Source organism: Bos indicus, chromosome 7 (genome assembly GCF_029378745.1).
Source record: "Bos indicus isolate NIAB-ARS_2022 breed Sahiwal x Tharparkar chromosome 7, NIAB-ARS_B.indTharparkar_mat_pri_1.0, whole genome shotgun sequence".
Lineage (NCBI taxonomy): Eukaryota > Metazoa > Chordata > Mammalia > Artiodactyla > Bovidae > Bos > Bos indicus.
In genome coordinates this window covers 9,116,192-9,133,140 of record NC_091766.1, presented here as the reverse complement: position 1 = coordinate 9,133,140, position 16,949 = coordinate 9,116,192, and the positions used below count along the sequence as shown (strand labels likewise).

At 38.9% G+C, this 16,949-nt stretch overlaps 1 protein-coding gene and 1 pseudogene across 1 annotated transcript; both read left to right on the top strand.

Moving 5' to 3' along the window:
* The first annotated feature begins 1,317 nt into the window (after positions 1–1,317).
* On the top strand, positions 1,318–2,274 carry LOC139183952 (olfactory receptor 7A17-like). Its single transcript, XM_070792253.1, has one exon. It carries the CDS (start codon positions 1,318–1,320, stop codon positions 2,272–2,274), a length of 957 nt encoding a protein of 318 aa, XP_070648354.1.
* A 7,104-nt stretch (positions 2,275–9,378) lies between these two features.
* On the top strand, positions 9,379–12,315 carry LOC139183951 (olfactory receptor 1571-like; annotated as a pseudogene).
* Positions 12,316–16,949: the final 4,634 nt, after the last annotated feature.

Here is a 16,949-nt window from a genome sequence, read left to right as displayed (position 1 = left end):
TTTTTCACTCTCCACTTTCACTTTCATTAAGAGGCTTTTTAGTTCCTCTTCACTTCCTGCCATAAGGGTCACTTCATGGCAAATAGATGGGGAAACAATGCAAACTGTGACAGACTTTATTTTGGGGGGCTCCAAAATCACTGCAGATGGTGACTGCTGCCATGAAATTAAAAGATGCTAGCTGCTTGGAAGAAAAGTTATGACCAACCTAGACAGCATATTAAAAAGCAGAGACATTATTTTGACAACAAAGGTCTGTCTAGTCAAAGCTATTGTTTTTCCAGTCATGTATGGATGTGAGAGTTAGACTATAAAGAAAGCTGAGCATCAAAGAATTGATGCTTTTGAACCGTAGTATAGGAGAAGACCCTTGAGAGTCCCTTGGACTGCAAAGAGATCCAACCTGTCCATCCTAAAGAAAATCAGTCCTTAATATTCATTGGAAGGACTGATGCTGAAGCTGAAACTCCAATACTTTGGTCATCTGATGTGAAGAACTGACTCATTTGAAAAGACCCTGATGCCAGAAAGATTGAAGGCAGGAGGAGAAGGGGACAGCAGAGGATGAGATGGTTGGATGGCATCACTGACTCAATGGACATGAGTTTGAGTATATTCTGGGAGATGGTGATGGACAGGGAGGCCTGGCATGCTGCAGTCCATGGGGTGGCAAAGAGTCGGACATGACTGAGCGACTGAACTGAACTGAGTATAGTTAAATAAATATATGTATTACAAATGAGAAAATCATATGAAGAAAGTTATTCAGTGTAAAAGGATGAATAATCATGGCACATACATGATTTATAGAGTATGGGCTAGGGAGGGCTTTGAATGCTGGTAAAAGAACAAAACCGGAAGTAGTGTGCCCACTGAACCTACAAAGGAGAGATTAAAGCTCAAAGAACATAAATAACAAAGAAAAGATGCCATACAAGAAAAATGAGAAAGGACTTTGCCTCACCCCCTACTGATACCTATTGAAGTTAATGTCTTGACTGTGAAATGTAAGTAATAGCATTTATGTTGGGTTGGCACTAATGGGAAACAACTTGCCTGCCAATGAAGAAGAAGTAAAAGACACAGGTTCAATCCCTGCATTGGGAATATCCCCTGGAGAAGGAAATGACAATCCACTCCAATATTCTTGCCTGGAGAATCCCATGGACAGGGGAGTCTTGCAAGCCACAGTTCATGGAATCGCAGGGTTGGACATGATGGAAGTGACTGAACATGCATGCATGCTAGGTTGCTAATGCTTGCTCGTGTAAAAGTTAATAAGTTATTATTCTATATCTTGGTAGTTACCTACAAGGCATGGAACCACAAAACATTTCAGAAGTTTCAGAATTTCTTCTCATGGAATTTTCAGAGGCACCTGAGCTGCAGCCCCTTGTATTTGGACTTTTTCTGTCCATGTACCTGATCACTATGTTTGGAAACCTGCTTATCATCCTGGCCACCATCTCAGACTCCCATCTCCACACCCCCATGTACTTCTTCCTCTCCAACCTGTCCTTTGTAGACATCAGCTTCACTTCTACCACTGTCCCAAAGATGCTGTGGAACATCCAGACACAGAACAAATTGATCACCTTTGAAGGCTGCATCATCCAGATGTACTTTTACATACTCTTCGCAAGTTTAGATGACTTTCTCCTGGCTGTGATGGCCTATGACCGGTTTGTGGCCATCTGTCACCCGTTGCACTACACGGTCATCATGAACCCCCGACTCTGCGGTCTCCTGGTTCTGATATCTTGGATCGTGGGTGTCATGTACTCCTTGTTACAGAAGTTAATGGTGTTGCAGTTGTCCTTCTGTGCAGACTTCAAAATACCCCACTTTTTCTGTGAACTCAATCAAGTCTTACAACTTGCCTGTTCTGACACCTTTTTTAATGACATGGTATTGTATTTTGCAGCTACCTTGTTGGGTGGTGGTCCTTTTGCTGGGATACTTTACTCTTACTCTAAAATAGTTTCTTGCATACGTGGAATCTCATCAGCTGAGGGAAAGTATAAAGCATTTTCCACCTGTGCATCTCACCTCTCAGTTGTCTTTTTATTTTATTGTTCTGTCCTAGGAGTGCACCTTAACCCTGCTGCTCCCCACAGTTCAAGATCAGGTGCAGCAGCTTCAGTGATGTACACAGTGGTCACACCCATGCTGAACCCCTTTATCTACAGTCTAAGAAATAAAGACATAAAAGGGGCTCTGAAGAGATTCTATGAAATATTAGGTAGAAAAGGCCAACTCTGCTGGGGGAAATGAAGTGACCTTGATGGCATGACTCAAAGCCTCAGAATCAGAAATTATGATTCTTTGATCATTGCAGAATCAAATTTGCTTCTTTTCATTGTTCCCTGGAATTTTCATTAAAATAATTCCATGTATTGATTTATTAAGCTTTCTCCTCAACCTGATATATAGGCTTTTTATTTGTACTTATCCCTACTTCAAAATTTTCCTACATTTGAATCAGCAATATTTGGAAATACTCATGTACTTCATGAGAGGACTGAGTTTCTTAAGAATAATTTATTCTTATATCAAAATGAATCCACCACAGGTATTCTTGAATGACATACGTCATTACAAGTAATTTTTCTCTTATTATTCTAAATGATAGTTATTAGTTTAATTACTCATATTTGTTTAAAGTAAAGTTGACAACTAAGGTATTTAAAATAACTTTTAATAGATTACATTGAACATTCAGATATGGAACTGTGGATACAGGGAGCTGACTGCAAAATTATATTTAGATTTTTTACTGCACAGAAGGTCAGTGCCCTTCACCACTGTGTTGTTCAGACTGAACTTTGTATATCAAAATATATACATGACCAAAGGATGGCTCACTGGAGGACTGAAATGCCTATTCAGTCATGTGATTCCAGGTTACATGTTTAGTACCAACAAGCACACTTTTCATCTTTTCCTGCTTATTTGGAGAGGAAACTTAATGTACCAATTTTTAATACAGTTATCTGAAATAAAATTTAAAGACAGAGTAATCATGAATGCTACCTTTAAATATTAGAATAAGTACATAGTTGAGAAGAAGCCAATTAATATAATTGTCTTCAGTTCTGTTCACTTTTATTTTTGACCAGTTAGCTATTGCTGCATAATAACTCATTTTTGTAGTAGATGCTTTAATATAATGCTTATTAACAAATGAGTTTGTATAGTGTGTGGTTATCCTGATCTCTGTTTGGCTCCTCATGAATCTATGCTCACCTGTTATTTTCTATGTTGTAATGCTAAAGTCTCAACCATGATGTTGTATACTGTTATACTGGATGTCTTTGTTCACCAATAAATGATAGTTAACTCTCTCTCTCTCTTTATATATATATATATATATATATATATATATATATATATATATATATATCAATGTCACAGTCTCCAAAAAAATAAATCTATCTTTGATGACATCAGCATCATGGTAGCACAAGACACTCTCTTTGTCTCTCCCCTTCTATCTCTGATTAATCAGACTTCCATAAGTCAGCAAATATTCACCTGTCCAATAACCAAGATTCCAGAGATTCATACAATTTTACTTGTTAAATTGGGTTGATTAGAACACATAGATGAGGTGCATCTAGGGGAAAACAGCAAAAGGCAGTGCCCCCAGTCCCAGCCCAATGTAACCATTGGCTGAGTCCATGAGGTAGCTGAGTCCATAGACCCATAGCACCTGGAAGCACCAGTGGAGGTGGCACACGTGAACCTGGCCTTCCAGATGCAGGATTATCTACAACCAAAGGGAAACAGGCAGCAGTGCTGGTGGGGACCTTGAACCAGGTGACCCTGGATGATGCAAAATTGCCCACTATCATGGTTCCCTGAGCAGAGATGCCAGCCATATCAGGGACATTAGCAGCACCAAGACGCCAGTGACCCTGGAGGCACCAGCTGTGATGACAATGCACCAAGCAATGCCTCTGCTAGGGAGAGTGAACGACCAAAAAAAAAAAGTTTTTTAAAAATAGCTAGATGAGTGAGTGCATGCATGCTCACTCAGTCATGTCCAACTCTTTGCCTCCCCCTGGACTGCAGAGCTCCAGGCTCTTCTGTCCATGGAATTTTCCAGGCAAGAATACTGGAGTGGGTTGCATTTCCTACTTCAATAAATGCAACTCAGATGCAACTCAGGTAAAAAAAAAACAAAAGACTTGTGTTACTGTGTCACCTAACTGAAAAACACAGAAAGGCCTCTTGTTACCAGTTTGTTGAATTGTTAAAATCAGAATGAACAGACCTTTACCTAAGTGAAAAAGGCATTTGTTATTTCAAATGCACTGCCAGAGGAGCTACCCACTGGTCACAATAACACAGAATCACAAAAAGAAAATGACAATTTTCCAGAAAACAATCTTAACACCATAGAAGATTGTGATCAAGCCAGTGGAAAACTCAAATAGTGTCATGGAGAAACTCAGGAAGCTATAGGAACACTCACAGAAGCACTTAAACTCATAAATTTAAAAAAAAATGAAAATAAGAAACAATTTTCAAAGAGATTAAAACTCAAACATAACCAAACAGACATACTGGGGTTGAAGAAATCTATAAATGAGTTGAAAGATGTATTAGAAAGCACTAAAAGTTGAGCAGATCATATGGTGAAGAGAAATAGTGACCTCAAAGGTAGAATGATTTAGGAATAAGAGAACTGCTTTTCTTTTCTTTTTTTTTTTTAATGAAGAGAATCTACAAGTATTAAAGGACTCCATTAGAAGAGGTAACAAGTATATTGAGTATCTTAGAAGGAAAAGACAGTGTGAGAGAAAGAAAAGATGCTATTTAAAGAAATAATAGCTGAGATCTTTCCCAGAATAGGGAATAAATAACAGGTGGAATATAACAGGTGGTCCAACTTATCAATTATAAAGCCTTTCTTAATGACATAGGGATATATTTTGAAGCTGTATTCATGGGTGGTGATCACTTATGATCCTTTGCTCATACTCTAAGATAATTCCCCCAGATGGTGCTAGTGGTAAAGAACCTGCTTGCCAATGCTGGAGACTTATGATATCCCTCAGTCAGAAAAATCCCCTGGAGACAGAAATGGCAACCTACTCTAGTATTATTGCCTAGAGAATCCCATGAACAGAGAAGCCTGGTAGGCTACAGTCCATAGGGTTGCAAAAAACCAGACATGACTGAAGTGACTTATTGCACAAGTATGCACCCATCTGTGTGTCTCACCTCTCAGTTTTCCCTTATTTACTATAACAGTCTACACTGTACCTTTGCTCTGCTGGGATCCATAGTTCACAGTCAAGTGCAACAGTCTCAGTGATGTTCACTGTGGTTACACCTGTGCTGAACCATTTCCTCTTAGTCTAAGGTATGAAGATATAAAGAAAGCCTTGAAAAGATTCTTTGGGATGGCAGTAATAGAAGGACTAATTGTCATAGGGTTAAAGAAATCCTCATTTTTAGCAAACTGCAAAGCATTTGAGCCAGAATTTAATATTATTTGATCAGAATGCAAACATAGAATTGTTCTGTGTCTATATTTCCTGAATTTTCATTTCTTTGATTCAACTTCTTTATACCATTGAAGTAACTCAGATTTCTGTTTCCTTCTCTGTTTGACTTATAAACAATTTTCCCCTTTGTTAATTTTCTACTTTCTCAAAGCTTTCCCAAACTTGATTTAAAATATCTCTAATGCCTATTTATTTCATAGGGCAGCATGGATTTCTTAAGAATAATTTCTGCTCAGATGACATATATCATCACAGATATATTTTCTCTTGTGCTACTGAATGATTGTAGTAAACAATAGGACTACTGTGGGAAAACTACTTTTATTATTAGCCAAGGTATTTGGTATGATCTTATAATAGAGGATATCCAAGACTACAGCTTTTCATTATGTGTACCACATTCTTCTGAAAATCACTGCCATAACTGTCCTTGAAAATGGAGACTTGAACCTACAGTGTGTTTTATAGGTGATTATCTAGTCTTATTCTCCTTTCGGATCCTGTTCTCTTATTCAGCATTGTCCATAGTGCCTACCTTAGTTACTGACAAATGATAATCCACTAAAGGTTTTCAAGTGAAGTCTACACAATAGCACACGTTTGAGTACATTCACTTAATATGGCCTTTGAGTCAGGGAAAAAATGTCAAAAGGATGAAAATGCAAAATACATTTTTACTACTAGGCAAATATTTTATTTTTATGCTCTATATCTTTTCAATAAAGTATCAGTTTTGGTGTCCATATGAAAGTCTTGTTTTAATTAAGGTCAAGCAGTTGTTGATGTGTTTATGATGACAAATTATGTGTAACCACCTATAAGTGACTCCCACTCTAGTGGTTCAGTGGTAAAGAATCTGCCTGAAATGCAGGAGACCTGGGTTCAATCCCTGGGTTGGGAGGATCCCCTGGAGAAGGAAATGGCTACCCACTCCAGTATTGTTGCCTGGGAAATCCCATGGATGGAGGAGTCTGGAAGGCTATAGGACATGATTGGACATGACTGAACAACTAACACGTTCACTTTTATTCTATAAGTGAGTGAAGAACTTGTTTTCAAACTTATATACATAAAAGATTCTTGGTGAGAAGACTAAACCTGTGTATACCTGACTCTAACACAGGACCATAGCTTTGCTATTGAATGTGATCCCCAGACTAGGCACTGCAGCATCAACTACTCCTGGGAGCTCATTAGAAATGCAGTACTTGGACTCACTAGAGACCCGATGAATCAGAATTTGTACTTGTTAAAGAAAAGAAGAAGGAAAAGAAAGAGAGAAAAAGAAAGAAAAAAAAAGTCACAAAAATTATAAAGAAAACATAGGTACAAAATTGATAACAAATACCAAAAAGCAAAAGTTAAAAATCTAAAGTAGAGTTTGGAATTTCAAAAATACAATGTTAAAGAAAAGAAGAAGAAAAAGAAAGAGAAAACAAAAACAAAGTCACAAAAATTATAAAGAAGATATAGGTACAAAATTGATAACAAATACCAAAAAGCATAAATTAAAAATCTAGAGTAGAGTTGGGAATTCAGAAATACAATGTTAAAGAAAAGAAGAAGAGAAAGAAAGAGAGAAAAAAAAGTCACAAAAATTATAAAAAATAATACAGGTACAAAATTGATAACAAATACCAAAAAGCTAAAATCAAAAATCTAGAGTACAGTTTGGAATTTCAAAAATACAATGTTAAAGAAAAAAAAAAAAGAAAGAGAAAAGAAAAAAAAAAGTCACAAAAATTATAAAAAATATATATATATGAAGTTTGCTTTTTTTAAAAAAAATAGGGTCTTTTTTTTTTTTTTTGCAAAGTAATAGTAGGATATAAAAATGAAAATTAAAGGAGTAATTGGAGAAGGCAATGGCACCCCACTCCATCACTCTTGCCTGGAAATTCCCATGGATGGAGGAGCCTGGTGGGCTGCAGTCCATGGGGTCGCTAAGAGCTGGACACAACTGAGTGACTTCACTTTCACTTTTTCACTTTCATGCATTGGAGACGGAAATGGCAACCCACTCCAGTGTTCTTGCCTGGAGAATCCCAGGGACAGGAGAGCCAGTGGGCTGACGTCTATGTGGTCACACAGATTCAGACACGACTGAAGTGACTTAGCAGCTGCAAAGGAGTAATAAAGGACTTAATTTTTTTTTTAAAAATTAAAAAAAGAAAGAAAGAAAGAATGATCGTAAAAATAGTAAAAATATATCTAGGACTTTATTTGGTGTTGTTGTGGGTATTGTAGGGTCAGTTCATTTTCGGCTAGTTCCCTGTTCCGGCTTACATTTCTGAAGATCTATAGGCCCCTTCCTGTGTAGTCGGTACTAAGGACAGGGTTTTAATCTATTGCCTGTCGCTTCCAAGGCGGTTCCCTCTGTTATAGCTTCTTCTGTTTGCTGGTCTCTTCAGTGTTTGATTTCTGCCCTGATACCAAGGGGGCGGTGGTGGACTTTTTTTTTTTTTTTTTTAGGCTCACTTGTTCAGTTGCACTGTGGGGAGGGAGGGCCGCTGCAAACAAATAACACTGGCGTGTGCTCGCAGTGCCTTAGCCACACTGGGCCTGACCCCTCTCACTGTGCGTGTAGCCTCCCTGCCCACACTGCTCAGGCTCTAGGTTGCTCCGCCAGAAACCATCCGCGGCAAGCCCTGGGCTGCTTGCACCTCCCAGGTCTAAGCTGCTTAGGTTCAGGGACTCGGGTAGTCCTCAGAGGCACAGACTCGGTTGGGCCTGCGTTTTGTGCCCTTCCCAGGTCCGAGCAGCTCAGGTGATGAGGTGTTTGGTGAGCGAGGTTGCTGCGACTTATCGCCTCCCCGCTGCTCAGTTTTCTGGATATACAACCGGCGCACCTTCTCAGGTGGATGTTGACCGTCCAGAACCCCAAGAAGTCTTAGTTAGCAAAGGAGCCCACTTACAGTTTTGTAAATAATGTCTCTCTGGGGCTGTGATTGCCCCCTTCTGGCTCTGGCTGCCTGTCACCGGAGGGGGATAGTCTGCAGCCGGCTATCTCTGTTCAGTCCTTTGTTCTGTGCGTGGGCCTGGCGGTGTCTTAGGTTAGGGCTGGCTTTTTGCGTGGTAGATATCTCACAGTCTGGTTTGCTAGCCCAAATTACAATTCACTGTTTTTAAAATTACATTTCACAATTTCTATAATATGCTGGGGCTTCCCAGGTGGCACTAGTGCTAAAAAAACCTGCCTGTCAATGCAGGGGACTTAAGAGACATGAGCTCAATCCTTGGGTCAAGGATCAAGTGAGCTTATTTGACATAACAGTGTCTAAATATCCCTTTTATAATTAAATACAAGTGTTTTATAATATGTAAAAAATGTCAGTTCTCAATTTCTAATATAGGTAGTACATTCTTAATTGTCTTGGGAAAGCTATCATGAACCTAGGGATTATAATACCTAAGGTTTTGCATTAAAAAAAAAAATAATAACATATCCCTCTTTTTGAAGAGGGGAAGAGTCGTTTCTAGAGAGTTCAGTGATTGTGTCCTTGCCATAATTCAAAGCTTTGAAGACCCATGTGACCTAGTCAAGACAAACTCTTAATATCATATGTTTGAGAAAATTTGAATACAGGGATGTGATGAGATTCTGCAAAAATTAGAGCTTTGGAAGAAGGAGAGTTAAAAGAGAAGCAGTAATAAAAATTTAATTTATCTTATAAAGCAATCTCTTAGGAACAGAGAATTAGCAGGAAAAAAATTCATTCTGTCCAGACCAGTGTCTCCAAGGGCAATCATGTACATAGAGGTTAGAGTAATGAGAGGAAAACATGTCTAATGAGCTAACCTGGAAGCTCTAAATATCTCTTCTGTTGCAGTCCCTCAGCCTATGCCACTTTGGTTGGACAGGATGTGGTCCTTGCTTTTGCACTCATACAACAGCAAGCACTGGCTGAGAGGTCACTGCTTGATCTATTCCTGTTGTTGTGTTTGGGAACAAAAATTTGGTCTGCCTCATCAGTCTTTAGGGAGGAGTTTTGACCTCCATCGGGGAAGGCTTCTCTCTGAATCTGCTTTCAGGTGAGTCTCAGAGCTCCACAGACACTTCAGGGAGAGAAGCAGAGAGGAGGGAAGCCAGAAACATGTGCCTGACAGAGGCCAGAGATCAGCTGTCTGCTGGCTTCCCTAACATCAGTGTATTTGTTTATGATCTGAAGGTAAAGTGAACATTGTGCTGGGAATTGCAAGTCTCAGGGTTGACAATTAAACAGTAATAGTGGAAGCCAAATTAAAAGGAATGGAAGTCATAAAATGCTTCCAGTAGATGTAGACAGTAAGTCCAAAGATTTTATTTATTAACAGGAGTGGACAAAAATGGAAAAGCCTCAGGAAAAAGAAGTCTTCGACTTTTGTTGTGTTCTATGTATTTCTGGTTTTGAACTGATAGCTTATCCCATTTGCATGTTTTCCTCTTGGGATATTCAAACTGTAAAGTGTTTCACATCATAAAGATATCACTGTTTGTGTCCTTAACAAAAATATGTTTTTATTTATTGTTTTTTTTTCTGGACATCAAGGAGATGTCTTGGACTTGTAATGTTGACAAACCAAGGGAGATTTTATTCATTGCATTGCATTAAGAGTTGTTTGAGTTTACTGGATATTTTCCCCTGATATTCATATGTCCATTCCATTCCTCTCTCTCATATTTTTTATATTTCTCTAAATAAAAAGCAGAAATTAGCCATACTGAAATGGAACTCAAAGTTTATTTCCAGGTTTATTTCCAAGGAAAACTTATAAACTGGAATTTCTAGGTACCATTTACAAATCCTTCATGAGAAAGAAAATCTGATCTGACTAGCTTGAGTTGTGACTAATTGTGGCCTAAGGAGGGTGGATCTGGGTGAGGAATGCATGGCAGTAACACAACCTAGGAGGACAATGTTATGTGTGTGTGTGTGTGTGTGTGTGTGTGTGTGTGTGTGTGTGCCTGACCCTTGGGAAGTGAGAGAAGTTCTTTGAGGCACCTGGACTCACACATTAAGATGACTTACAACACAGAAGCCAGAATTCAATCAACAGATGGCACGAAGAAGTGGATCTGATGAAATCAATCACAGGAAGCCTTTATGATTAAATTCATAAAGTGCTGGGAACAACACAGAAGGAGTGATTCTCTGTGGACTGAAGGTTCACCTGTAGTGGGGAGGCCCCTTGTTCCACAGCATCCCTGACACCATCTCTAATCACTCCTGTTCTAACTTATTCCTCTGCCCCACTGGCTTCCTTGTTTGGATCTGAACATGTGTAATGAGCATCTTCCTCAGTTACTTTGCAGTGGCCAGGCACACACTTCTCCTGATGTCAAACTACATCCTTCTTTCTCTTTCTTAGCTATCTGTTCAATTATCACCTTGATTTCTGACCCTGCCTGAACCCTCAGTACAAAATAACACCTCCTACAACTCTCTTCTTTATATCTGGTTTTGTTTCCTTCATAACATTTGACACCAGCTGACATATAATGTTTTATTTGCACATCATCTCTCATCATCCTTGGATTGTGGGAGATTTGTTTTCCATCACTCTACTTATTGCCTGCATGTACTTGAAACATAGTTGGCACTCAATATATTTATCAAATATATGAAACAATTTCTCATTAAATCTCTAGAATATATGACTTCTGGAAATATTTTGAGAATGGGACAAATATTCCTAGTCAGAGATGAAATGGAGTATACCCTCAAAGAGAATTTACCTGTAAACAAAATATTAACATTGCTTTCTAAAGAGCTAAGTAGTTTGTTTGTTTGTTTGTTTTTTTTTTTTTTACTATGTGAATTATGTCAGTTGTTGTAAAAATTAGTCATATTATTTTTTCTTTTTTCTGTTTAGTCACCTCCACCACATGGAACCAGTGAATAATACACAAATTTCAGAATTCCTTCTTCTGGGACTTTCAGAGGAATCAACACTACAGCTGCTCACATTTGGACTTTTTTTCTCCATCCAGGTACCTGATCACTGCATTTGGAAACCTGCTCATTATCCTGGCCATCAGCTCGGACACCCACATCCACACCCCCACATACTTCTTCCTCTCTAACCTGTCCTTTGCAGACATCTGTTTCACCTCCACCACCATCCTAAAGATGCTGGTAAATATTCAAACACGGAGCAAAGTTATTCTCTATGAAGGCTGCTTCACGTAGATGTATTTTTACATTCTCTTTGGAGAACTAGATTATGTCCTCCTAACTGTGATGGCCTATGACCACTTTGTGGCCATTTGCCACCCTTTGCATACATGGTCATCATGAGCCCTCATCTCTGTGGATTCCTGGTTCTGACATCCTGGGTAGTGGTTGCCATGTATTCCTTGCTACATAGCTTAATGGTGTTGTGACTGCCCTTTTGTCCAGTTGTGCAAATTCCCCACTTTTTCTATGAACTCAATCAGTTGGTACAACTTTCCCGTCCTGACAACTTTCTTAATAACATTGTGATGTATGTTGCAGCTGCCCTGCTAGGTGGTGGTCCTTTTGCTGGTATCCTTTACTCTTTTTCTAAAATAGTTTCATGTATATGTAAAATCTCATCAGCCCAGGGGAAGTATAAAGCGTTTTCTACCTGTGTGTCCCACCTCTCAGTTGTCTCTTTATTTTATTGCACTACCTTAGAAGTGTACCTTAGGTCTGCTGCTATGCATCTTTCATACTCAAGTACAATAGCCTCGGTGATGTACACTGTGGTCACACCTATGGTGAACCCCTTCATCTACAGTCTGAGAAATAAAGACATAAAGAGGGCTCTGAAGAGGTTCCATTTCATGCCAGTATAAGATGGCCAATTATACTAAGGCTGATGAAGTGCCCTTGATTGCATAACTCAAAGCCTCAGAACCTGAAATTGTGGTTCTTGATCACTGTGGAATGAAATTTACTCCTTTATCTGATTTCTATTTTTAAATTCAGTTTCTTTGTGTAATTTTAGGGCTCCCCAAGTAGCTGAGATGGTACAGTCTGCCTGCAAAGCAAAAGGCCCTGGTTCAAGCCTTGAGTCGAGAAGATCCTCTGGAGAAGGGCATGGCAACCCACTCCAGTATTCTTGCCTGGAGAATCCCATGTACAGAGGAGCCTGGTGAGCTATAGTCGATGGGGTTGCAAAGAGTTGGGCATGACTGAGTCAGTTTCACTCTCACTGTGTACTTTTAGTAGCTCTCTTTATTAAACTTTAGTCTCAGTTATATACATAGGCAGTTTCTATTTATTTATTTTTAATTTTTTTTTCTGTGTGTGATGAACTTTGTCATTTATTTCTAGCAGGCTCATTGAATGTTTGCCATAAACATGGCAAGAAAGCCATCGCTGCCCTCTCTGTGGGTGGGATTTATTCATTCTGCTATTTCCAAAGTATCACCCAAGGATTTTTAGATTTATTTTAATTGGAGGCTAATTACTTTACAATATTGTATTGGTTCTGCCACACATCAACATGAATCTGCCACGAGCGTACACGTGTTCCCCATCCTAAAACCCCTCCCACCTCCTTCCTTGTACCATCCCTTCAGGTCATCCCAGTGCACCAGCCCCAAGGAACCTGTATTGAACCTAGACTGGTGATTCGTTTCTTATATGATATTATACATGTTTCCATGTCATTCCCTCAAATCATCCCACCCTCTCTCTCTCCCACAGAGTCCAAAAGACTGTTGTATACATCTGTGTCTCTTTTGCTGTCTTGCATACAGGGTTATCGTTACCATCTTTCTAAATTCCATATATATGTGTTAGTATACTATATTGGTGTTTTTTTTTCTGGCTTACTTCACTCTGTAAAAGAGGCTCCAGTTTCATCCACCTCATTAGAACTTATTCAAATGCATTCTTTTTAATGGCTGAGTAATACTCCATTGTGTGTATGTACCACTGCTTTCTTATCCATTCATCTGCTGATGGACATCTAGGTTGCTTCCATGTCCTGGCTATTTTATAAACAGTGTAGCAATGAACACTGGGGTACACGTGTCTTTTTCGATTCTGATTTCCTTGGTGTGTATGCCCAGCAGTGGGAATGCTGGGTCATAAGGCAGTTCTATTTCCAGTTTTTTAAGGAATCTCAACACTGTTCTCCATAGTGGCTGTACTAGTTTGCATTCCCACCAACAGTGTAAGAGGGTTCCCTTTTCTCCACATCCTCTCCAGCATTTATTGCTTGTAGACTTTTGGATCACAGCCATTCTGACTGGTGTGAAATGGTACCTCATAGTGGTTTTGATTTGCATTTCTCTGATAATGAGTGATGTTGAGCATCTTTCATGTGTTTGTTAGCCATCTGTATGTCTTCTTTGGAGAAATGTCTATTTAGTTCTTGGCCCATTTTTTGATTGGGTCGTTTATTTTTCTGGAATTGACCTGCAGGAGTTGCTTGTATATTTTTGAGATTAGTTGTTTGTCAGTGGCTTCATTTGCTAGTATTTTCTCCCATTCTGAAGGCTGTCTTTTCACCTTGCTAATAGTTTCCTTTGATGTGCAGAAGCTTTAAAGTTTAATTAGGTCCCATTTGTTTATTTTTGCTTTTATTTCCAATATTCTGGGAGGTGGGTCATAGAGGATCCTGCTGTGATGTATGTCAGAGAGTGTTTTGCCTATGTTCTCCTCTAGGAGTTTTATAGTTTCTGGTCTTATGTTTAGATCTTTAATCCATTTTGAGTTTATTTTTGTGTGTGGTGTTAGAAAGTGTTCTAGTTTCACTCTTTTACAAGTGGTTGACCAGTTTTCCCAGCACCACTTGTTAAAGAGTTTGTCTTTAATCCATTGTATATTATTGCCTCCTTTTTCAAAGATAAGGTGTCCATAGGTGCGTGGACTTATCTCTGGGCTTTCTATTTTGTTCCATTGATCTATATTTTTGTCTTTGTGCCAGTACCATACTGTCTTGATGACTGTGGCTTTGCAGTAGAGCCTGAAGTCAGGCAGGTTGATTCCTCCAGTTTCATTCTTCTTTCTCAAGATTGCTTTGGCTATTCTAGGTATTTTGTATTTATACACAAATTGTGAAATTATTTGTTCTAGCTCTGTGAAGAATACCGTTGGTAGCTTGATAGGGATTGCATTGAATCTATAGATTGCTTTGGGTAGTATACTCATTTTCACTATATTGATTCTTCCAATCCATGATCACGGTATATTTCTCCATCTATTAGTGTCCTCTTTGATTTCTTTCACCAGTGTTTTATAATTTTCTGTATATAGGTCTTTAATTTTCCTACCTTTGAATCAAAAATGTCTGGAAATTCCATTTTTTCATGGGGTATCATAAGTTTATTAAGAATAATTACTTCTCAAATTAAATATGCCATCCTAAGTAATTTCTCCTCTTTCCCTGAAGTGATAAGTTGCATTATTCATTAAAAAAAAATACATTTAAGAACCAAGATAGTTTGTATTATTTTTTTTTTAATTTGGTTGAATCAGTGATACAGAAAGATGACTTTATAGGAGGATTTTTGCCTATGCAGTAGGTTGGAACCCAACCTTCTTTTTTTCAAAGGTCAAGTTGTGTGTCTATATACACTGCTTTGACCAAAAGGTTGTTTTTTTTGGGGTTTTTTTTTTTTTTTGTTTGTTTGTTTGTTTTTCCCCATACCATAGCATCCTGGGCTTTCCTGGTGATTCAGGAGGTAAGAAACTGCCTGCAATACAGGAGACCCAGGTTTGATCCCTGGGTCAGGAAAATCCCCTGAAGAAGGAAATGGCTACTTTCTTGCCTGGAGAATTACATGGAGAGGGGAGCCTGGTGGGCTACAGTCCATGGGGTCCCAAAGAATCAAACACGACTGGAAGCAATTAGCATGCACACATAGTGGATGACATATTTTAATATTTTCATTGAATTATTTCATTGTTTCCTTTTGAAAACTTTCAGTGATTCCTACAAATATGACTCTTCCCATTGCTCTAAATAAAATAACTCAAAATTTTCTAAATTTCATCATAAACACTAAGGGAGAAGCAGATAAACTATAACTCATATATCCCCTATATATTCAATACAAAGGCATTTATTCAACTTCATTATCATAAATTACTCATAAGACAACTTGAATCTACCTGTTCATGGGATTCGAGGTCAGCACTAGCATGCTAACCTTGGTGCAGCAATATTTCTGGACCAACATATAAGTCCTGCCAAGCTCTCCTGGGTAGCTGGAAAGGATATCTGTGCAGTCATCCTTTAATACTGTTACCTGATAAAAAGATAAATATGTTACAATCAGAAGGGTTATCTTCAAATATAAGAATAAATGCCAAAATTAAGATCAATATTGTCATAGCTGTGGTTTTTCCAGTAGTTATTTATGGATGTGAAATTTGGACCATAAAGAAGGCTGAGCACTGAAGAACTGATGCTTTTGAACTGTGGGTCTGGAGAAGACTCTTGAGAGTCCCTTGGACAGCAAGGAGGTCAAACCAGTCAATCCTGAAGGAAATAAACCCTGAATATTCATTGGAAGGACTGGTGCTGAAGCTCCAATATTTTGGCCATCTGATGTGAAGAGCCAACTTATTGGAAAAGTATCTGATGCTTGGAAAGGTTGAGGGCAAAAAGAGAAGGGGGCAACAGAGGATGTGATGGTTGGATTGCATCACTGATTCAATGCACACATTGTTACTCTTTTTCAGTCACCCAATAGCGTCTGACTCTTTGTGATCCCATGCACTGCAGCACGCCAGGCCTCTCTGTCCTTCATCATCTCTCAAAGTTTGCCCAAGTTCATGTCCATTGCATTGGTGATGCCATCTAGCCATCTCATCCTCTGACATCCTCTTTTCCGTCTTCCCTCAATCTTTTCCAGCATCAGGGACTTTTCCAGTGAGTCGGCTGTTCACATCAGATGAACAAAATACTGCAGTTTCAACTTCAGCATCAGTCCTTCCAATGAGTATTCATGGTTGATTTCCCTTAAGATTGACTGATCTGATCTCCTTGTTGTCCAAGGGTCTCTTAGGAGTCTTCTCCAGCACCACAGTTTGAAGGCATCAATTCTTCAGCACTCCACCTTCTTTACAGTCTAACTTTTACAACTATACATGACCACTGGGAAGAACATAGCCTTGACTATCAATGGACATTTGTTGGCAGAGTAATTAATGTCTCTGCTTTCAGCACACTGTCTAGATTTGCCATAGTTTTCTTGCCAAGAAGCAAATGTCTTCTGATTTCATGGCTTCAGTCACCGTCCACAGTGATTTTAGAACCTAAAAAGAGGAAATCTGTCACGACTTCCACTCCCCCACACCCCTATTTGCCATGAAGTAATAGGGCCAGATGCCATGATCTTAGTTTTTTTTTTTTTTTAAATATTTAGTTTTAAGCCAGCTCTTTCACCCTCATCAAGAGGCTCTTTAGTTCCTCTTCACTTTCTGCCATTAGAGTAGTATCATCCACATATCTGAGATTGTTGATGTTTCT